Genomic DNA, 22,639 nt, shown 5'->3' with positions numbered 1-22,639 from the left:
GATAAATTTGGTTGAAAATAGGCACATTGGTTTCTGTTGGGAGAGACCATGAAAATCAGACCTTTGAAGAGATACGTGCAGTTATTCTGAGGACAAGTGAGTCCTTCCAGTGGTTCTCAACCTTCCTAAAGCCCCGAGCCTTTAATACAGTTCCTCATGTTGTGGTGACCCCCAACAATAAAATTATTTTCGTTGCTACTTTATAACTGTAATTTTGCTACTGTTATGAATCGTAATATAAATATCTGATATGCAGGATGTATTTAGGCGACCCCTGTGAAAGGGTCGTTCGACCCCCACAGGTTGAGAACCGCTGTGACAATGAAAGTCAGTGTGGGGTTGGAAGAGACATATTTGTGTGCTGTTCTGGATTTGGTAACTGATTCTCTGGGAATGGGCAGTGCTCCATTTGAGTAGGAGGGAGAGAAAGAGCCCCTCTTCTTTCTGTTAATTTTTATGGGGGGGGGAGGGCTAAGCAATTAGAGGAGTCATGAGATTTCCCCATGTATTTTGGAGCTTCCCAGTGGTTCTGGGGTCACCTGGGGACTGGCAGAGGCCTGCTTAAAATCACATTGCCTGGGTGACATAGAGAGAGTTATTGCAGGGAGATGACCACTGTCTTTGTTGGTCGTTTGCTGGTACCTGTCCCTCGTTTTCAGGCTGGTCCTCAGACTGGGTTGAAGGAGGTTGAGAGTTTTGAGCTTTTGAGGGGGAAGTTCCCCCTCACAGGCAGTTGAGCAGCTGAGTTCTCTCCTCCCGCTTGCTTTTGCTGTTGAAGAAAAGAGGAGGCCCTGGCTGGTGGGTTCAGTGGTTAGAGCATTGACCAGTGCACTGAAGGGTTGCAGGTTCAATCCCGAGTAGATGTGTCTCTCTCACATCGAAGTTCTTTCCTTCCTTCCTTCCTTCCTTCCTTCCTTCCTTCCTTCCTTCCTTCCTTCCTTCCTTCCCTCCCTCCCTTCCCTCCTCCTCCTCCTCCTCCTCCTTCTTCTTCTTCTTTTTCTTCTTCTTTTTCTTCTCCTCCTCCTCCTTCTTCTTCTCCTCCTCCTCCTCCTCCTCCTCCTCCTCCTCCTCCTCCTCCTCCTCCTTCTTCTTCTTCTTCTTCTTCTTCTCCTTCTCCTTCTCCTTCTCCTTCTCCTCCTTCTCCTTCTCCTCCTCCTCCTCCTCCTCCTCCTCCTCCTCCTCCTCCTCCTCCTCCTCCTCCTCCTCCTCCTCCTCCTCCTCCTCCTTCTTCTTCTTCTTCTTCTTCTTCTTCTTCTTCTTCTTCTTCTTCTTCTTCTTTCTCTCTCTCTCTCCCTCTCCCATTCCCTCTCCCTCTCCCTCTGCCACTCCCTCTCCCTCTGCCACTCCCTCTCCCTCTCTTCCTCCTTTCCACTCTCCCTAAAAACCAATGAACAAATATCTTCCAGTGAGGATTAACAACAACAACAAAAGAAAAAGGAAAGGAGGAAAACAAATACCAAACATCTGCTTGCTTAAGACAACCACCAGGTCCTTTATAGGGAAGCACGTGACCAGACACTCCCAGAGCACACACTTTTTCCATTGGAATCTCCCAGGAGAGGATGTGGACAACTCCTAATCGCACTTTCCTTCCCTGGATTTGAGAAGTCTTTGGGCCAGAGGAGAGGCAAGGAGGCTTACAAGGCCATGAGAGAAATTGGAAAGCTTTAAGCAAGGATCCAGAAAGAAAAGATGAAACCCAGAGAGGAAAGGGGAACACAGAAGAGTGTGAAAGAAGTGAGGTGGACAGGGGGCAGAAGACAGGAGATCTGCTGGGCCCAGAGCTTTATGGAAACAGGTACAGAATTTTGCAAGGATTAATTTCACCAAAGAATGCACAGAAGGGCATAAGCCATTTTCTCAAGGGATGTTACCACTTTGATTCCAACTGTTAGCATCACCATGGTTCTGGCCCTTAGCAATGCTTCTTTCTTCTTTAGCATCTCATTAACCCTCAGCGGGTTAAACAGACACAGCCCAGCTCTGTCCTGGGGACTCAGGAACCCTGAGTGTGGGTGGGTGAGGACATCAGCACTTTGAACCAGCTCCCTCGGTGACTCTGAGGCACTAAAGCTTGAGAATGCTGGCTGTTGATGTCCCTGGATGAATAAAATGGGAGCCCATTATAGGAAATACACACAGCATAGAAATACAACCAGTGCAAAATATGATTCTGTGATGATATCATCATTCTGTTCTAGCCCTCAAATTAGAACCTATTTCAGTCTCCTGCCAGGCTTCTTCCTTCACCTGTTCTAGCCCAGGACCCCTTCTCCCACCCCCAGGCTGCTCCTATGGCTCCTTTGTGTTACCCTCAGCACAGACATCTCATAATCCCTGTAACTGATGACCTTTTATGGTCAGAGGTCTTGGGGAGTGGAAAGTCCCAGTCAGTTTCCGTTTCCTATCAGAAGCAGCTTTCTCAGCAGCAAGTTGCCAGAAAATTGCTAACAATAAATGACCTCCCCTAGCAGCTCTATGGCATGATATCGTCTCTTTGCAGGGAGACTCATCCCCTCCACACCAGGAAATGGACTCAGCAGATGCAGGCTCGTCGTGTAACAGGATTTTAGTCATATAATTCACATAATCAGGCTGAGCCCACCAGCATTTCTCTGGAGAAATTACTGTAGAGCAACCTGAACTATTGAGAAGCTGCATCTTACTTTTATACAGTTCATTGAATTTCTGAAAAGTTGAGCGTAAATTGACTTGGGAGATTTTTGGATGTGTACATTTATCATCCTCTCTGGTCATAATTTGGCTCCTGATTATTGTCAGTCTCTTTGGGGTAAGGAAACCCATTAATAAAAGTAAGTGTGGATGGTTTGAGATTAGTGCAGGAAGGACATAGGTCAGGGTGGCTGGACATCAGAGATTCAGCTTTATTCCTCACAGATTCAGCTTTTCCTTGTTGGGGAGTTACTGATCTTGCTACCCTCTGTCCTCTTGAAGTAGTGATGCCCATGCATATTGCACATAGAACAGGATGGCACATTTATTTATTTTTAAATTATTTTTAATTGATTTCTGAGAGGAAGGGAGGGAGACAAAAATAGAAATATTAATGATGCTCTAACTGGTTTGGCTCAGTGGATAGAGCATTGGCTTGTGGACTCAAGGGTCCCAGGTTCAATTCTGGTCAGGGGCATGTACCTTGGTTGCGGGCACATCCTCAGTGGGGAGTGTGCAGGAGGCAGCTGATCCATGTTTCTCTCTCATCGATGTTTCTAATTCTTTATCCCTCTCCCTTCCTCTCTGTAAAAAATCAATAAAATATATTTTTAAAAAAGGAATATTAATGATGAGGGAGAATCATGGTTTGGCTGCCTCTTGCATGCCTCCTATGTTGGATAGAATCTGAGACCCGGTCATGTGCCCTGACCTGGAATCGAACTGTGACCTCTTGGTTTATAGTTTGAAGCTCAACCATTGAGCACACCAGCTGAGCCAGGCTGACATTTTTATTTTATAATTTAATTTGTTTAGTTTATTCTCACACAAGGATATGTTTTCTATTGATTGGAAGGGATAGGGGAAAAAGGGAGAGAGAGAAAAAGAAACATTGATGTGAGAGAGACACATCAATTGGTTTCCTCCTGCACTTGCCCTAATTGGGATGGGGGGTGGAACCTGCAACCCAGGTATGTGCCCTTGACCAGGAATAAAACCCCTGGCCTTTCCATGGGACTGTCGACACTCTTACCATTGAGCAACACCAGCCAGGGCCAGGCTGGCACATTTAAATGCATGGTGCTAGTCAGTCCCTGGTTCCATTGATTCCCATCAAGGGCACATGCCCGGGTTGCAGGCTCCATCCCCAGTAGGGAGCGTGCAGGAGGCAGCTGATCAATGATTCTCTTTCCTCTTTGATGTTTCTGTCTCTCTCTCTCTCTCTCTTTCTCTCTCTCTCTCTCTCTCTCTCTCTCTCTCTCTCTCTCTCTCTCTCCCCCTCCCTCCCTCTCTCTCTCTCTTTCCCTCCCTCTCCCTTCCTTTCTGATATCAATAAAAATAAATAAATAAATAAATAAATACATGCCCAGATAGGACTCTACCAAAGTCTAGGGAATAATAAAAGGACGGTATCACAGAGGTCCTATCTATGTCCTTGGCCTCATCACACCAACCATATCAGAATACAACATGGTAACCCAACATTCATGGCAGGGCTACAACAGTGAAGAGCAGGGAACTCTCAAAGTTTCCCCTTCATCCTGAAATATTTGTACCATCTGACTATGTCGACCACATCTCCTCATCTAAACTCACTCCCTGTTCTCCACACTGTGAGATACACTAGCTTTGCCTTTCTTTCTTTGCCTGCCTCTTATAATTATAACTTACATTTGCATACCTCTTGTGTGTGCTACAAAAGTCATTCACAGAACACTGGTTTGACTGAGAAGACAGATTTAAGAAAAGTTAAGATAGTTTCTCAATGTCACTCATCTAGAGTTGGAATTCTAATCCAGGTTTTTTGAATGCTTATGTTCACTGTTCAGTTTTTTTCACTACAGCCCAGCTGCCTGATGTGCTATTTTCTTTTTAAATCTCTCCATCCATTTTTCCTTTTCCTTTTACTATCAGATGTGAGGCTTTTATCTTCACAAGTTGAAGAATTAATGAAAAACTTATTAACCAGGCTCCTGGCCATTCTTATCCTGGTTACCAGAGTCACCTTCCTAAAACATGGCTTCTATTATGCCATGTCCCAGCACCCAATGTTCACTGGCTCACCGTGATGGATGCTTTAGTTATTTCATTTACTGTACAATAAATATTGCTCCCTTTTTGAGTGCCCACTGAGCATCAGGTACTATACTACATTCTTTATGTTTCTTTGATTTAATCCACGTAACACCCATATAATACAATCTTTATTAATTGCTTATTATACAAGAAGACTGAGGCTTTGGGAATACTTAGGTTAAAAAAATAAGTTTAAAGATAGAATTCAAATCCATATCAGCTTGCTAAACTTTTCCTTTTTTTTTTTTTTTTCCCCACGTAAGGTCTCTCTTGGGGAAATGGCTGAGTAATTGATTGATGATGACAAAGGCTTTGGAAATATGGAATAATTTTGTGAATAAAGATTGCTTGATGGTTCTCCTTCTCCTCCTTCTTTTTTGATATTTCAGTTCGGCAGAACGTTCTGGAGAGAGGGAACCATGAGTTACCATTGCCAGGAAAAGGAACATTTAAGTTAACAGTCAAGTTGCCTCCAGACCCAAATGAAGTCCATGATGCCTCTAAGGAGAAAATTCCAGCAAAGGTAAGTAAAGGAGCAAGTAGCCAGGAAGTAGGGTGTTCTCCCAAGGTGTGTGGGATGGGAAGCACAATGAGGAACACCTAGTGGAACAAAAAATATAAATCAAACTGCAGTGAGAAATGCAACTTACAGATGTGGTGGGGCAGGTATGGAATAATGAAGAGGAGGCACGTTTTGTTTGATTTTAGACACTTTTAGAAAAGTCAAGATTTGGGGGTTATAATAAGGGTGGTTTGAGATATAAAATTTTGGGTTGCTCTTAACTTGGAATTTGCTGTATTTGTTTTACTTTTACATTGTTTTGAGGAGATAGCGATCCATACTGCATGTACTAAGTATTTCCTAAAATGGTATAGTAATAGTATATCTACCTTGTTGGTTTGTTGGATTGTTGTGAGGGTTGGATGAGACAACCTGTGTAAAGCAAATGGTACAGTGTTCATAGCAAAGACTCTCTAAATGCCAAATGGGGAAAAGATGCAGATCTTACCCCATGCCCCAGACACTTGGTAATCACTGGGGTTTCTGTTATCTGTGACTAGTTTTTGCCAGTAATTTTTGTTCTGATTAACTGGAGGTGCCACTACACATGGGGAGCATTCAAAAACATTATTGCTGGAGTTTTTCATGATTGTGTCTGCTGACTTTATATCTCCAGGCTGGTTTCAGGCACATTTTCTTAATGTAAAGAAATTTGAATTATTGGCAATTTATTAATGCTACTTTATGGTCTGAATTTCAGGAATCCAAGACCAAAGAACATGCCAAAGAACCAGGTAAGGTCTCAATTGAGATGACTGGCCTTCATGAGGTAGTTTTGCTTTGATTAAAGATAGAACTTGTAGACATACATCATCTTTATCCTCTTTACTTCACAAGGCAGGTTTTTCTCAACTTGGTGGTGCCTTGGGCTCATTCTCTTTATACTCTCAGCCAGCTGTTCAGAGGGTGAACATTGGGGCAGCCACTTGAGCTCTAAGGTCTCAGGTCAGAAGGATGAAAACAGCTCTCTCTGTGGGGACGGGGAGATACCTTGCAGTTGAGCGGAGGGCTGAGAGGGCCTGAAGGAAGGTGATGAACTGACCTTTAGAGCCCACTTGTGCCCAAGCTGCCATCTAGAAGCAAGACGTATCAGTGGATGTTGTGTGTGGCAAGTCAGTTTCTGAGCACTGGGTGTGGGATCTGCTGTCCTCAGAAGCCACTACAGGAAGGTGTGGGTCCTCTGTGGATGAAAGCTTGAGTGCTGGGTGCAGGATGGGGTGCAACCCTCCAGAGCAGCAGCAGCTCCTTTCCTCCATCGGCTGTAAGATAGAGCCCGACACCTAGTGAATGTTGTGGAGTCTGTTGCTTAACTAGTGTCTGGGTGTTAGCCTGTAGCACCTGACATTTACTGAAGAAGCCAGTACTCTCTACCCCACTTTTCTGGGCTAAGCATGGTGTTATAAAGGGGAAGAAATAGTGAAATGTGTTGAATGGCTGAGCAAGAGAGATAAAGTGATACATATCCAGATCTTATGGAAAAGAAAATTCCAAAAAATATGTAAATATTTTCTTCTAAAGTAGAAATTGTCTTGAGAACATGTTTAGATTTTTGCAACTTTCTTTTTTTTAATGTGGCACTAGGATGAGAGCTTGGGGTCATTGTCAGGGCCTTGGGTCCATTGTCAGAAATCTAGTAACTCATTAGAATAGTGATCAAAATGAGGATGGAGGGTGGTTACCTAATAGGTCCCATATCTAAGGGATGAGGAGAGCAGAGGACACAGCACCATGAAGTCACTAGGTATGCCTGAAACCCATAGCTTCAGGTTAAAGATTGACAGGCAGTGACAGAGCAGGGAAAGGCGCACACCAACATCAGGGGGTATGAGCACTAAGCCAGTATCTGGTTTTAGATCAAGCTGAACTGGGTTGGGCCTCAAATGTGGAAACCAGCAAGTGGAAGAACTAAGAGAAGAGAGACGAACAAGAGCAGAGAAATTCTGGTCACTTGTGGTCAGAAAATTCTGTTTATTTCGAGTCTATATTTCAAGCCTGGACCCTCTTCTAAATCCCAGAGCTGTGTCTGACCTTTCTGTTGAAAAATATGTTAGTGCCAATGTGTCTGAAGCCACATGTGTCATCTGCCTCCAAACCAGTACCCTCTTCTGTCTTTTTTATTTCTCTTCAAGTGCATAACCAGTTTGCCCATCACCTACTAGAAATTTGTCTTTCCTTTATGCTTTTACATATGTTGGTCTCATTCATTCCTCCATCACCCCAGGCCCCCATTATCACTTTACAAATCCAGCATGGCAGGAATACCCTGCTTGGCCTATCTCAGTGGTCGGCAAACTCATTAGTCAACAGAGCCAAATATCAACAGTACAATGATTGAAATTTCTTTTGAGAGCCAAATTTTTTAAACTTAAACTATATAGGTAGGTACATTGTTATAAACTTAATTAGGGTACTCCTAAGGCTTTGGAAGAGCCACACTCACGGGGCCAAAGAGCCACAGGTGGCTTGCAACCCACAGTTTGCCAACCAAGGGTCTATCTGTACCTGCTTTCCTTTTCCTTAAATCTAACCAGTCTTTTATATTGCTGGATATCTGGTCATCTTTTTTTTTTTCAGTTTTTCACTTGTTTTATTTATTTATTTATTTATTTATTTATTTATTTATTCATTTATTTTGTTAATTAAATCTTTATTGTTCAGATTATTACAGTTGTTCCCTCCCCCCCCCATTGCCTCCTCCAACCAGTCCCCACCTCACCCTCATCCCTTACCCCTCCCACTGTCTTCATCCATAAGTGTATGATTTTTGTCCAGTCTCTTCCTGCACCCCCACACCCCGTTTCCCCCAAGAATTGTCAGTCCACTCCCTTTCTATGCCCCTGATTTTATTATATTCACCAGTTTACTCTGTACATCAGATTTTTTATTCACTTGATTTTTAGATTCACTTGTTGATAGATATGTATTTGCTGTTCACAATTTTTATCTTTATCTTTTTCTTCTTCCTCTTCTTAAAGAATACCTTTCAGCATTTCATATAATACTGGTTTGGTGGTGATGAACTCCTTTAGCTTTTTCTTATCTGTGAAGCTCTTTATCTGACCTTCAATTCTGAATGATAGCTTTGCTGGATAAAGTAATCTTGGTTGTAGGTTCTTGGTATTCGTCACTTTGAATATTTTTGCCACTCCATTCTGGCCTGGATAGTTTCTGTTGAGAAATCAGCTGACAGTTGTATAGGTACTCCCTTGTAGGTAACTGACTATCTTTCTCTTGCTGCTTTTAAGATTCTCTCTTTGTCTTTTGCTCTTGGCATTTTAATTATGATGTGTCTTGGTGTGGTCCTCTTTGGGTTCCTTTTGTTTGGGGTTCTCTGTGCTTCCTGAACTTGTAAGTCTATTTCTTTCACCAGGTAGGGGAAGTTTTCTGTCATTATTTCTTCAAAGAGGTTTTCAAGATCTTGTTCTCTCTTCTTCTGGCACCCCTATAATTCGGATGTTGATACGCTTGAAGTTGTCCCAGAGGCTCCTTACACTATCTTCATATTTTTGGATTCTTTTTTCTTTTTGCTTTTCTGGTTGGTTACTTTTTGCTTCTTTGTATTTCAAATCTTTGACTTGATTCTTGGGATCCTCTAGTCTGCTGTTGGATCTCTGCATATTATTCTTTATTTCAGTCAGTGTATGCTTAATTTCTAGTTGGCCTTTTTTCATATCCTCCAGGGTCTCACTAAAGTTATCGACGGTTTCTAGAAAATTCTTGAAAAACCTTATAACCGTGGTTTTGAACTCTATATCCAGTAGTTTGCTTTCCTCCATTTCTGACCTGTTTCTTTCTCTCCACATTTTTTATGTTTCCCTGTGTTGGTAGAGTGGCTTTGTGTGCTAGGTGTCCTATAGTGCCCAGTGGCTCAGCCTCCCCAATTACCTGAGGTGGACACTCTTGGTGCACTCCTTTGTGGGCTTTGTGCACAGTCTAGTTGTAGTTAAGCCTTGATTGTTGTAGGTATTACTGGGAGGAATTGACCTCCAGGCTAATTGGCTGTGAGAATCAGCTGTGTCTATGCTGGGACAACTTCTGTGCTGGAGACACCCTTATGAGGCAAGACTTGCTTCAGTGGACTTTGGTGCTCGCTGAGTCTGCCCCCTGAGTGTGTCCCTTATGGATCTGAGGAGTTGTAATCTGGATAGTCCCAATCTGACCAGTGGGTACACTGGCTCTTGGATCTCTAAGGAGGTGCTAATTTAGCCTCTACCTGAGGCTACCCAGCAGGAGCTACGAAGAGATCTTAAGATTCCCCTTCCTTGTTTGGGGTTTGGAGGTACCCAGATGAGGCCCAGCTGTGAAGCAATGAAAGCTGCTGTGGGGCCTTGGGACTTCTCTTGGAAGATCTGGGTCTGTCTGGCCCAGATGCAGTTTGTTAGGTAATTTTCAGATTGCAAAGGGCCAGGCCTTTCATATGCAAACGCCTCTGGTGGCAGCTTGGGTGGGGCGGGGTCTCAGGGAATCAACAGGGCGGAGCAAACAGCTATGGCTGATCCTTAGCCCTGCCCTAAGTGGCCCCGTGTCTCAGTGTCCTGCAGTAATCGCTGCAAGCACCTCTGAGAGAAAGCGGCTCTGGAGTTCTAAGTTCTGCCAGCTGCCAGACACTCCAGTTTCTTCCCGTATGATTCTGGGTACCCAGAGCCTTCCCGGAGCTGGAGTTCAGAGCAGTCTGGGGCTTGTGACTCCCTCCCAATTCAAAAAAGACAGCCGTGTCCTCAGTTGCCTGCCGTTTCCACGCGCATGCCTCTGTACCTCTGCACTTTACTTCCACACCTCCTCTGAGTCTCAGTGTGCTTTTCTCTTTCCTTCTAGTTATAGAATTTCCACTCAGCCAGCCTTCCTGTAGTTCGGGATGATGTCTGGTTTCTCTGGTCATCTTTTTCACAGAAACCTTCCCTGGCTCACCTTACCACCTACTGCAAGATAAAGTCCAGACCACATTCTGGATGAAGCTGACTTTTCTGGCCTCATTTCTTACATCTCTGTACATGAGAGCTCCTTAACCTTTATTGGTCAGATCACCATTTCCTAAATAGTTTGGCACAACACGATACTCTGCCTGTATTCTGTTGCTCACAGTACTCTCTACCTCACTTTTCTCTACCAAAATTCGATAGACCCTTCAAGATCTACTCAGATTCCTCCTCTTCTCTAAAGCCATTCCAAGCCAGCCAATCCCTTTATCTCTCTTTCCTGGAATCCTAACTTAATTGATGGTGCTCTTTATATGGCAATGCCTCTCTTGTGATGAAGCTTCTAATAGTGGGGTGATAAAACTGTATTGCTAGCCAGCCTCTTATCATTCACTCAGTCCAATATTTGCATTTTTAAATTAAGAGATGTGCCAAAGGTCACATAGCTAAAGAGTGGCAGAGTCAGGGGTTGAACTCATTGGGGCCTCACCTCCAGCCCAGTACTCATTCTGGATTGTCATATTGAATGCTAGTTCATGTTGCTATTGAATCCTCAACCTATTTTTTGTTGGGAGTGTGTGTGTGTGTGTGTGTGTGTGTGTGTGTGTGTGTGTGTGTATTTGTTGGGGTGATCTAACTGCTGTAACAAACAACACCTCAGATCACAGTGCAGTGTAGTTGGCAGCTAGGGTGGTGGGTAGAGTGTAGACTGCTTTATGCAGTCATTTGGGAATCCAGGCCTCCTTGACACATGGCCTCCAGGGTCACTGAAAGGGCAAATGGAGATCCATATGAAGGAGACAGGTATTGGTCAGGCTTGGAAGTGGAATTCGCCCCTTCTTCCCATATTCCATTAGCCACACAAACTCTATTATAGGAACTTAATTGTAGGAAGTCTGGGCAATATTTCCCAGAAAGAAAACAAAATGGATTTGATAAGCACATGACATTTTACTCTGCCATAATAAACATTTACAAATATCAGTTTCTCTTCTCATTTTTTCTTGAATACCTCCATTAGAAAAATAAGCTCCTTATCTAATGTTTTTTGTATGTACCCTCTCCACATATCCAGTACCTTTAACATAACAAGGGCTCCAACTGAATAGTTGCTCAAAGAATGTCTAAAGATCCTATTGTGCCCATCATGCTTCACTGCACTGGATTAAGCATAGAGTGAGACTGACCTTATGCATATGTGTAACTCACTTATGGTCAACAATGGGGAGGAACAAGCTGGCTAGAGTGATTGCTATTCACTGAGTTTGATGTACATGTATAGCCTCTAGGCCATTTTACCATCTCTGTGTATCCCCTAGTCATTCAATGCAAGCATCTTTTTTTTTTCTCTTCAGTGATGGGAAGTACTGCTTTTCAGAGCATAAAGTGTTAGATCATGCTCATGTTTGCCATCATCAGATATTCTTGCTTTCCTCCAGTGGTCTAAGCACCAAATCTACAATTTAACAGACATTCATTGAGCCTCAATTATATACCATGTGCTAGCAATACCAGGATGCATAAACATGTTCCTTGCTTTTGAGAAACTGAGTTCAATAATTATACTATGGTGCTGAGATAGAAGTATATGTCAGCAGAAACAGGTGTAATAAAATTGAACATCATCATCATACTTCATTTAAGCAAGAAGCCTTCTAAGATCTGGTTTATTTGAGTTAGCTAAGAGGTTGGGAAGGAAAGAGGGCAGTGTCTTATGATAATTTACTTTGCTGAAATCATGGTAGGTAAATATAACATCTTGACCTCCTTTGTATCCCTAAAATCAGATGCATCAGAAGATACACAAATCTCTCTCAACAAAAGATCAGAAAAAATGGAAGATATCCCAAAGCAATGTGAAAATATTCCCTCTTTGGTTGCATTTGAAAATCTCAAAGCAAATGTAACTGACATGATGCTAACCTTGTTGGTGGAGAACATAAGTGGCCTGTCCAGTGCTGATTTTGAAGTGGAAGTAATACGAGATTTTGATGTTGGCGTCGTTACCTTTCAAAAATACATAGGTAAGATGAACTGACCCTTCATGTTCAGTCTTCTTTGCACAGCACTTTTGGGATTTTGGACACATAGTTAATGGGATGTCTCTGAAAGTTAGACTCTTGTTAGTAGCTGGTAAGAGAGGACTGCAAGTTAAAATATCATTTTTATTTGAAGGAGAAGCAATTTTGTTGTGAATTCAAATAATGGCATGGCATATTTAATAGAGTAAACTTATTGTATGAGTTTTCTGTGTATGTGTGTGTGTATGTGTGTGTAAGAGAGAGAGACAGACAGACAGAGAGAGGACACACCCAAATGAAAATCTAAATAAAGTCCAAGAATCTTAAAGTGATTCTGAACATAGGAATGAGTGTTTTCACGTGTTACCTCATTGAGAGAAGTAAATATTGATCTTGTTACCAATTGGACTTGAAGGTAATAATTATAATACTAGCAAACACTCAAATGCTGTTAGGGTATGTCAGTTACTATGCTAAGGTCTTTACATATATTAATTGATTTGTTTCTTTCAACAACCTTTTGAGATGATTATTATTATTTCTCATTTTACACCTAAGGAGACAGGTGCAGAGATGCTAATAAATGAAGAACTGGATTTGAACCCTGGCAGCATACCTCTATACAGCCTGTTCTGTTATCCCCTTTGCCATATATCTTCTCAGTATTTTCATGGTCATCACATATGCAGGGAGAGTAAGTGCATGTGATGCAGAAAATGAGTGCTCTTTGAGGTCGGTGGAAGGAGTCTGTGATTTGGAAGAGCCATCTCCAGGATAACGGGGACATTTTCCAATTCCAAGTCCTCACTATTCCATAGCTGTGGCACTGGAATAGTTAATTAAAAACACAGGTCATGCCCTGGCCAGGTGGCTCCGTTGGTTAGAATGTTATCCCATGCACCAAAAGGTTCTGGGTTTGATGTTGATGTTTTTCTCTCACATTGATGTTTCTCTCACTCTCTCCCTTCCTTTCTCCTCAAATCAACAAAAACATACCCCGGTTGAGGATTGCAAAAAAAAAAAAAAAAAAAAGCAAGGTCATGATGTCAAAATTCCAGCTTCAACATTTAACTGATTATCTGAGGTTGGCCAAGTTACTATCTGTGTGCTTTGATTTCTTCACCTATAAAATGGGGATAAGAATACCTACCTTATTCAGTTTCTGTGAGAATTAAAGAAATAATGTTTGAAAAGCTCTTAACATAGTTCCTGGTAAGGACATGGTAAGGACTCAATAAAGGGAGCTATTCTGATTTCAAGTTTATGATTATTTCTCATAAAGGTAGAACTAGATGGACTTCCTTTTGTTTACTGAGCAAAAATTTTGAATGCCTACTATGTGCACATGTCTAGGTGCTGTGGTAATAATACGAGATTTTGATGTTGCCAAGATGAATAATTCTTGGTCCCTGCTTCTCAGGAACTCCCTACGGGGCAGGGTGGAAACCAATACATAAATGAACAACGAAGATGCAAGAGTAAAAGTTGCCTCCCGTGGCTGTGAACAGCAGGCTGTGGGGAATGGGAGGAAAGAGGACCTAAACAAGGCAGCATGGCTTTGCCCTGCCTCCATCCTTCTATGAAGCTTAGACACTCAGCAGTACCAGGCTATCAGGTCCCCAGTATACTATGTTCAGTGTCACTGCTGTTCCCTCTGCCTGAAAATGCTTCCTCCCTTATCTATCTGGCAAACTCTTCTTCATCCTTCAAAACTCAGACTGGTGACTACTTACTCTGTGAATCCTTGTCTGAGTGCCAATATTAGTCTTCCGGCCTCATTTGATACCACAATAGACCACTTGTTTGCTTTCAAAACTTCCTCCCACCTGGAAGGTGAATGTTCCAGAACTTGTTCTATTCAGCACTCTCCCTCCCCAGCTCCTAGCATGGTGCCTGACTCAATGTGGGCCCAGCATCAATATTTATTTATTTGAAAGAGATAATTGGGATGAGTCCTCAAGAAGCAATAAGACTAAGATAAAAAATTGGAGGAGGGCATTTCAAGCACAGGAAACCATATAAACAAAAGCAAAAAAGAATAGGTTTTCAGAATAATGACTAGTTTCTGTGGCAGTATGAAAATAAAATGAATGGCATGGAATAACTAGAGGTGATATTTAGAAATTAGTTTGGAGTCAAATAGCAAAGGATATACTTCAACTAGCTCAGGAATGTGAACTCATGCCTGCAGGTAATGGGGAGCCATTGAAAGACTTGAGAAAGGGGTGAAGTGAAGAGATTTGAATAGTAGAGAGTACTCAGGTGGTTATAAAAAGAAGGTTTGGAGCAGGCTGTGAGCAGAGGTAAGGACACAACACTGTGGTAAGACATTCATTGATGCATCATTGTTCAGAGACTGGGAATTTTAGGCAAGTAAATTTGCATTTAGGAATTAAAATTTGAGTGCTTAGCTCCCCTATTTATCTCTATTAATTGAGACAGTTTTTTGTATAATATAAAAATATAATCATAATTTTCTGATTGATTAATTTTGGTTTGCAGATACCATAAAATTTGTTGAAGATTGTGCCATGCACCATTCAGTGACACAACTTCAGCTTTCCCCAAGACTTCTGGAAATGACAAAAACAATCAGGGTTGAAAACCTGCCGCCTGATGTTGACTCCTATAATTTGAAATGTTTATTTGAAAATCCTCAAAATGGAGGGGGAAGAGTTGTCAGTATTGAATGTTTTCCTGAAGAGAGTTCAGCTCTGATAGAATTTTTTGACAGAAAAGGTAATGTCTATTAGCCTGATTTTGCATACCTTACCTGGCATAATTTAAATATGTTAGCAGATCTTATCATTATAGTTATCTGTTGAATTCTGATGTATTTTATTTTTATTCATATATTTCCTTGGTAATCCAGTTAGGAATCCTGTTCATCTGGGATATGATACTTAATGTGTCCAGTGATTCAAACATTAAAGAAGTAATGTCACTTTGTTGAAAGATATAAAGTTTTTCTCATAAGTCTCTACTTATGATAACTGAAAAATATATAACTCTTAGAATCCTGAAAATACTGTGTTAAAAAAGAGATTATCTGTGTTTTTTAGCTGTATACTTGGCAGAAATTCTCAAGTTAATTTCAACAAGTTTAAGTAAAGAAATACTCAGAAATGCATATGCTCCTAGAAAGTATCACCAAGTCCCCTTTCACCTGTCAGGGTCATCATTCAGAAGTTAATGGGGGCGATTTCACATGATCAGTGGGTGCAGTGACCCTGCGAAAACCATGTCCAGCTGAACCTCAGGGAAGCACTCCTGAGGGTTTTGTAGACAGGAATTGCCAGTTCTCTGAGACATTTGGAAAGTCGGCTTGGAGATTGCATTCATGTTCAGAGGTCAAGGCTGAGGAATTAGGGAACCTGACTTCTTAGGGAAAGAAGAAACATCGTGTTTGGGGTTAAATGGGGGAGCATGAGATAGGATCATGTGATATGCCACCCACTTAAGATAAATTGCTTCATGGGGCGTTTGGAAGAACCTCCCTTCAGCTTTTATAAGTTGGAGAAAATGGGAAGAAGGTGTGATTTAGCTTAAAATAGAATGAAAGACCTAGTGTTCCTTGGGCAAAGGTAGAGCTACATAAAGCTGTCTACTCTAGAACTTAGCTCCCAACCAATGGTGGGAGTAGACAACTTAGGGCTTTTGAACATCTTGAGGGCATGGGGCAGTTGGGTGTATCCTCATAATGCCTAGTTACATGGGTACCACTAACAATAGGATTTATTTAATTGAGGCTTGTTTTATATCTGAGCTATACCTGTGAACAGTAGGATCCTATTAAAGGTTCCATTTCACTTGACATCTTTTTACCAACTGACTATGTTGGTCATGCCTCCTCTTTAACCTTGCACATTCCCTGTTTTACAGGGCCTGAGATACACTGACTTTCCCCTTTCTCACTCTGGACATTTGCAGAGCTCTGCAGAGTGCTACAAAGTGGATTTATAGACATTGCTTTACAGGCGTTGCTATTATTATAATCCTTATTTTACAAATGAAGAAACTGAGGTACAGAAAGATCAAATCACTTGACCAAGGTTCTGCAGCTAATGAGTGACAGAGGCAGGATTTGAACCTTGGCAGTCTGGGCCCATAATCAATGCTTTTAAGTTCTCCACTTTTCCACAGTTTCCTGTTCACCTATAACATGAATTTTTCTTGTGGGATATTTCACCACTTACGGTGGGTTACCAATAATGAGGTAAACTGTCGATAAAGATGGGTTAAAAACAGAATTTATTTAGCAATATTGTTTTATATGTAGATTATTTGAGATGAATGTTAGGCACTTCACTCTGAAATTATTTGGCTCAATTTCCCCAAATCTGATTCACAAAATCTTCAGGAAGGTAACCCTTATGAAACACCTATTGCAGGTGAGATTTTTGGCTGTTTTCTGCCACACTGAATCCCCATAATAACCTGCATGGTTAGATTTGGTTACTCTTTCTTTACAGAAGAGGAAATGGGGTGGAAAATTTAAGATCTCTGATGGTTCTTGTATCAGATAGATCCAAGTTCAAATCTGGCTTTGGTGCTTTCTGGCTTTGGTGCTTACTAGCTTTGTGATCTTGGACAAGTTACTAAACCCACCAAATCCTATGTTTTCTCATGTGTAAAACAGAGTTTGCTATTACTTACCTCGAAGGAACATTAGAGGATTAAATGAAATTATATCTGCAAAGTGCTTGGCACATGGTGGGTGCTCAGTCAGTGTTAGTGGTCACTGGTACTGCCTAGGCTGTAGCGTGTACGGGGCCACATGGGGAAGTTGAGGCTATGTGTCTGGATCTCTGAAGGCCATGTTCTTTTTATTATGTCTGGCTCATGGCCTAGGATCCAATCATCACAAGTGAAGGTATTTTTAACATCTTTCCACAAGGATGCTAATTTAATCCAAGTTTTTACTGGAATTCATTCTAATTCTCTTCCTTCTTAGACTCCTTGTACCTGTCTAATAACTACCACAAAATGAGTTTGGGGAGAAGAGTATCCTCCCACCCACACACAGACATGCCCATATGCCATCCTAGCAACTGTCCCAGTAAAAGTGGCAAGAGACTGATTATAGCAGGGATGGGGGAGGAGCAGGACTTGCTGAATCAGTCTCTGGGCTGTGCTCTGATGACTTTGAGGATGACCTTGGTTTGGAACCCCTGGTAGAAGGGCAAGAGTGTGGCTTTGGGGTCAGACACTGATTTGAATCTTAGCTCAGACATTTACAGTCTACATGACCCTATTTAAGTTATCTAATTTTAACTAGCCAGAGTTTTATCATTTCTAAATAGTGATAATAATAGTGTCTCTAACTCAAAAGGTTGTCGTGAGGATTAAATTAATTAAATATATATAAAGCCCCTAGAATAGTGTCTGACACTTAGTAAGCTATGATAATTATTATTGTGTGCCTCCCCTGAGAAGTAATAATGGAATCTAAATCATCTATGAAGCCTAAAACTGTGAGAGGCACAAGAAACAGCACATAGCATGTTTCTTAGACAAGGTTGGCTTTAAACACCAAAATATTCTTTACACTGGCGCAAACAGTATCCCCATACTTTTGACCAAAGTCATATCTATTTCTTAATCTGGTGGTGATGTAGCAGAGTTATCACAAAAACAGAAAATAGAATTTACATAACAGAATTTCACCATACAGTGATCTTGGCCAGAAAGTAATTACTCCATTATACAAGGGATACCTGTGCAATGTTAATACATATCTTTATATATAAAAGCCTACGTGACCTTTACAACCAAAAGACCAGAATGACTGGAGCCATTCAACCAGTCACTATGATGCGCAATGACCATCAGGGGGCAGACGTTCAATGCAGGAGCTGCCCCCTGGTGGTCTGTGTGCTCCCACAGCTGGCCAGTGGTGTTGGCCGCTGGCAGGCGGCAGCCGTTCCTTCTGTGCCTGGCCCGGTGACCATCATCTCCTCTCCCCACCCCACTTGGCCATTTGGCCCTGGGCTGGGATGGGGAGCTGGGGCTGGGTGGCAGCAGACAAGGCCCCTTTCCCAGGGGCATTGAGGGCTGGCTCCCTCCTTGGGGCTGGTGGCCAACGTCCCATACCCTGTTCCTTCCTGGGGCCGGTAGGCCCCAATGGCCCAGCCCTGCTTGGCCCTGATCACTGGCCAGGACTAGGGACACCACCCGTGCACAAATTCGTGCACCAGGCCTCTAGTCAATTTATATTTGAGCACTTTGAAACTAGAGCTGCTATTAATACCATGTTGTAACGGCAAAGTTCTATAAACACTAGGGTTCCCCCTTCTCCCCAAACAGGAGAGATTAGTTTGTTTGTTTTCATTTGAAACATATTACCCTGGGATAACTTTATTTTATTGCTTCCTTTTAAGTGTTAGACACCATCATGACCAAGAAGCTTGACCTCAATAATATGCTGCTCTCCGTGTTCCCATATTATACCTCCTTGGGCACAGCTCTGTATGGAAAGGAGAAGCCTCTGATCAAGCTTCCAGCACCATTTAAAGAATCTTTGGATCTTTCTTTATGGAAGTTCTTACACAAAAAGAATCATCTGATTGAGGAGATTAATGAAGAAGTGAGACGTTCTCACGCTGAGCTAACATGGTCCCCACTCAATGGTGAAATTACCATCAGACCTGCAGCCAACTTAGTCAATCAAGGAAGAAAAAGAATCAAGAACTGGAAGAAAGATGCTTCCACAGCCTTCTTTGGCATCAGGTCTAGATTTAAAGTTAGCACATTTCAAGTGGACTCAGTAGAGTGGGACATCATGAAAAATGACTTAGAAGATGAAAGAATTTTGATTGAATTTGATACAGGTATGGGGATTGTAACCTTAGTGGGGAAATCAGAGGATGTACAAAACATTGAGCCACAAATCAAGGAATTAATAGAAAACGGCACTCAAAAAGTTAAAAGAGAAGAGCAAAGTCTGAAGGGGAAAGTGGCCATGTCTCCAAGAAAGTATTCTCTTTTGTGCCACAGCGGTGTGCAGGAGCATCTCCGCAGGGAGTACCCAGAGATGGAGATTTTTTATGACAGAGCCACCCAACACATGTGCTTTAAAGGACTCGGCATAGATGTGTATAAAGCAAAATGTGAAGTCCAGGAAAAGGTGTACACCATGGTTCAGAAAAGCATTCAGCTTCCCCCGGAGGTTTTGCAGTTTTTGCAGCAGGTCAACTGTTCAGAACTCTCCAAGTCTCTTTTGATAGCACAGAAAATTCTTGCAGTTTATGAGCTAGAGGGCACAACTGTTTTCTTAACCAGCTGTTCTTCTGAAGTCCTCTTAGAAGCTGAGAAGCAAATGGTCAGTGCCTTAAGTTATAAGCGCATAGACGTTGAGGACAGGGAATTTCTTAACAGCAAGAAATGGAAAGCCATCACTAAAAATTTGCCAAAGAAACATAATTCCTCCTCAAAGACTGTAACGATCAATGAGTTAACTCCAGGAATCACAGCTGAGGTCATTATTGCAGGCTGCGTGAGAGAAGTAAATGACATCTACCACTTCCTTTTTGACTTTGTGGAAAAAAACATGAAAATAGAAAGATTCCTTGAAGTAAAGCCTTCCTTAGTTATTGATTATTTAAAAGCAGAGAAGAAGATATTCTTGCAAAAGATAAGGATGAACAAGCTAAATGTTCAGGTAGATTTCAATTCTAGAAACAAACCAGAAGGCATTTTACTAACTGGCTCAAAGGCCGAAGTCCTGGAGGGAATGAACATCCTCAAGCAAGCCAGGGATTCAGTTTGTGTTAAAAGCATCAGTATTGATAAGCCAGGAGCCAGCCAGTCCTTCCGGGATAGACCATGGTATTATAAACGTGAGGTACGGTCATTTGGTTGTTTTGTGGAACTACTGCAGAATGAAGGAAAGAAGGAGGGAGGTGGCAGAGATGGGCAGAAGGCCTCCTGTCGGACAGAATTGGCCCCTGGAGTCTCGCTGATTGTACAGCAAGGCGACTTGACACGGTTTCCTGTTGAAGTGGTGGTGAATGCCGCAAATGAGGACCTCCGTCTCAGTGAGGGCCTGGCTGCTGCTCTTTCAAAGGCAGCTGGCCCTGAGCTCCAAGCAGACTGTGACCGGATAGTGAAGAAAAAGGGTAAGATCCCAACTGGCCATGCCACCATCTCAAAACCAGGAAAGCTCCCATACCACCAGGTGATCCATGCAGTAGGACCCAAGTGGAACAGCAGTGACGTTCTAGGGTGTATGTTACAGTTAAAGAATGCCGTGAAAAGAAGCCTCCATTTGGCTGATAATTTTCAGTACCAATCCATAGCCATCCCTGCCATTAGTTCTGGAGACGATGGCTTTCCCTTATCCCAGTGTGTGGAGACCATTGTTTTGGCCATCAAGGAATCCTTCCAGTATAACTGGGCTGGATGCACCTTGAAAGAGGTTTACCTTGTGGATTTAGCTGAGAAGACTGTTGAGGCCTTTGCTGAAACTGTGAAAACTGTATTTAAAAACAACAAGCCTGGTACTGCTTCCCTGCCCAGTGTACCCGCAGGAGTCCAGCCAGGTCCAAGAAACACTGATGGAAACAGACAAATGCTGCTGTGCCCAGGCGGTCTGAGGATCCTGTTGGTGAAAGGAGACGTGCAATATGCTATGGTGAGTGTCCGTTTTACAGAACACCCACTAGGTGCTGCAACTCCAGGGAGTCTGTTGCCAAAGGAAGATTAGGATCAAGGGAGAATTAGGGAGAGTATTTCATGTTCTCCATGCCGACCTGGAAACAAATTTCCTTAGACAAGTGGGCTACTTCACCACAGCATTTACTAATAGAGGGTGGCCAGTTATCTGTGGGACCTGGAAGTATATTCAGATCACTAGGTTTCCAGTAAATATGAAAATCCACAATAATAGGTTACAATTTCAAGGGTCTGTATACTTTTCAAGGCCTTCAGACCTGTGACATTTTGGCAAATCTGAGGTCAATTTCCTATCAATTTTACTGATAACAGATATAGAAAAATAGAGTGTAGAGTGGGGACAGAAGACAGGAATCTTGTCAATGGAGCTGAACCAGGTTGAGCCTGCAGGCCTGAGTCTGAGGGCCAATCAGCACCCAGCACCAGTAAGAAGATGTGGGAAGGAAAGTGGAAACTGCACCTGGAAGTGGTCTGAGTACTATGTGGGGACAGTTATTGTAGGTCTGCCAGGGGGGTCATGTGTTTTTTTAAAACATATTTAACAACCTCTTCCACACAGGCTCTAGCTAATGGAAATAGCCCTGGAAGCCCCTGCTGTGTCAGATCTTCCTTCCTTCCCTTGAGGATTGGGGGCTGGCCTGGGGAAGAGATTCCTAGGGAAGCCCATTTGCTTATCTTCTTTGGAGAAATATCTACTTAGATCCTTTGTCCACTTTTAAATTGGGTTATCTTTTTAAAAAAATATATTTTTTATTGATTTCATACAGGAAGGGAGAGGGAGATAGAAACATCAATGATGAGAGAGAATCCTTGAATGCTTCCTCCTGTACACCCTCTACTGGGGATGGAGCCTCAACCCAGGCATGTGCCCTTGACTGCAATTGAACCAGGGATCCTTCAGTCCCCAGGCTGATGCTCTATCCACTGAGCAAAACCAGCTAGGGCAATTGGGTTATCTTTTTATTACTGAATTTTAAAAGTTCTTTATGTACTTTGGATACAGGTTCCTTACCAGATTATGATTTGCAAATATTTTTTCCCATTCTGTGGGTCTTCTTCCTTATATAATAATCTTAAATGATAATTAGAAGAATAATTGCTAACAATGATTACTTAGTATGTGCCAAGCACTATGCTAAGTGCTTGGCTTGCCTTTTCTCACTCAAAGCCATGAGGTAGATTCCATGCTTATTATTCTTCTCAAAGAGATGAAGGAATGAGGCTTAGAGGTGCTAAGTAATTTGCCCAACTCTCACAGATAACAAATGGTAGAGGCAAGATAGAATCTGTTCAGGGACTATTTCAAAAATATTATAAAATGATTTTATTTCTCATAAAAAAACCCAAATGCATACACAAGAAACTCTTTGACCGCGAGTCAGTAATTGGAATGAGTTCCATTCCTTTTCCATCTTGAACACTAAATAGTAAGATATTTCTTCCATTCCTTTTTCTCCCATAGATGTTTGAGTTCTGATGCCACAGTACCTGCCATGTGTTGCTTGCCCAGGACCCATGCAGGACAGCTTTGAAAATGACTTAGTCACATTCCTTCTCCTCTCTTCTCTTGGTGTCTTACTAGTTGATTATTCTGTTCACATTAACTTTTCTGCTGAAAAAGCCTCCATGGCTTCTCACTGTCTGTCGGGAAGTCCAGATGGCCTGGCACTTGAGGTCCTCTGCAGTCCACCCCCACGGTAACATTGCTGGCCTGGCTG

General features: G+C 42.2%; 1 protein-coding gene across 2 annotated transcripts in view; it reads left to right on the top strand.

Annotated features, from left to right (window-relative positions):
- LOC132230333 (protein mono-ADP-ribosyltransferase PARP14-like) overlaps positions 1 to 22,639 on the top strand; it is a 72,019-nt gene that overhangs the window by 675 nt on the left and 48,705 nt on the right. For both annotated transcript variants that reach the window (XM_059687649.1, XM_059687650.1), the window contains exons 2-6: positions 5,139 to 5,272; positions 6,012 to 6,045; positions 12,015 to 12,251; positions 14,751 to 14,987; positions 18,629 to 20,880. In XM_059687649.1, the coding sequence (XP_059543632.1) occupies positions 5,139 to 5,272; positions 6,012 to 6,045; positions 12,015 to 12,251; positions 14,751 to 14,987; positions 18,629 to 20,880 (2,894 nt within the window). The remainder of the gene's footprint in view (positions 1 to 5,138; positions 5,273 to 6,011; positions 6,046 to 12,014; positions 12,252 to 14,750; positions 14,988 to 18,628; positions 20,881 to 22,639) is intronic.

Source organism: Myotis daubentonii, chromosome 3 (genome assembly GCF_963259705.1).
Source record: "Myotis daubentonii chromosome 3, mMyoDau2.1, whole genome shotgun sequence".
In the NCBI taxonomy this organism is placed as follows: Eukaryota; Metazoa; Chordata; class Mammalia; order Chiroptera; family Vespertilionidae; genus Myotis; species Myotis daubentonii.
The sequence above is the reverse complement of the archived record's forward strand: the minus strand, read 5'-3'. Positions and strand labels throughout refer to the sequence as shown.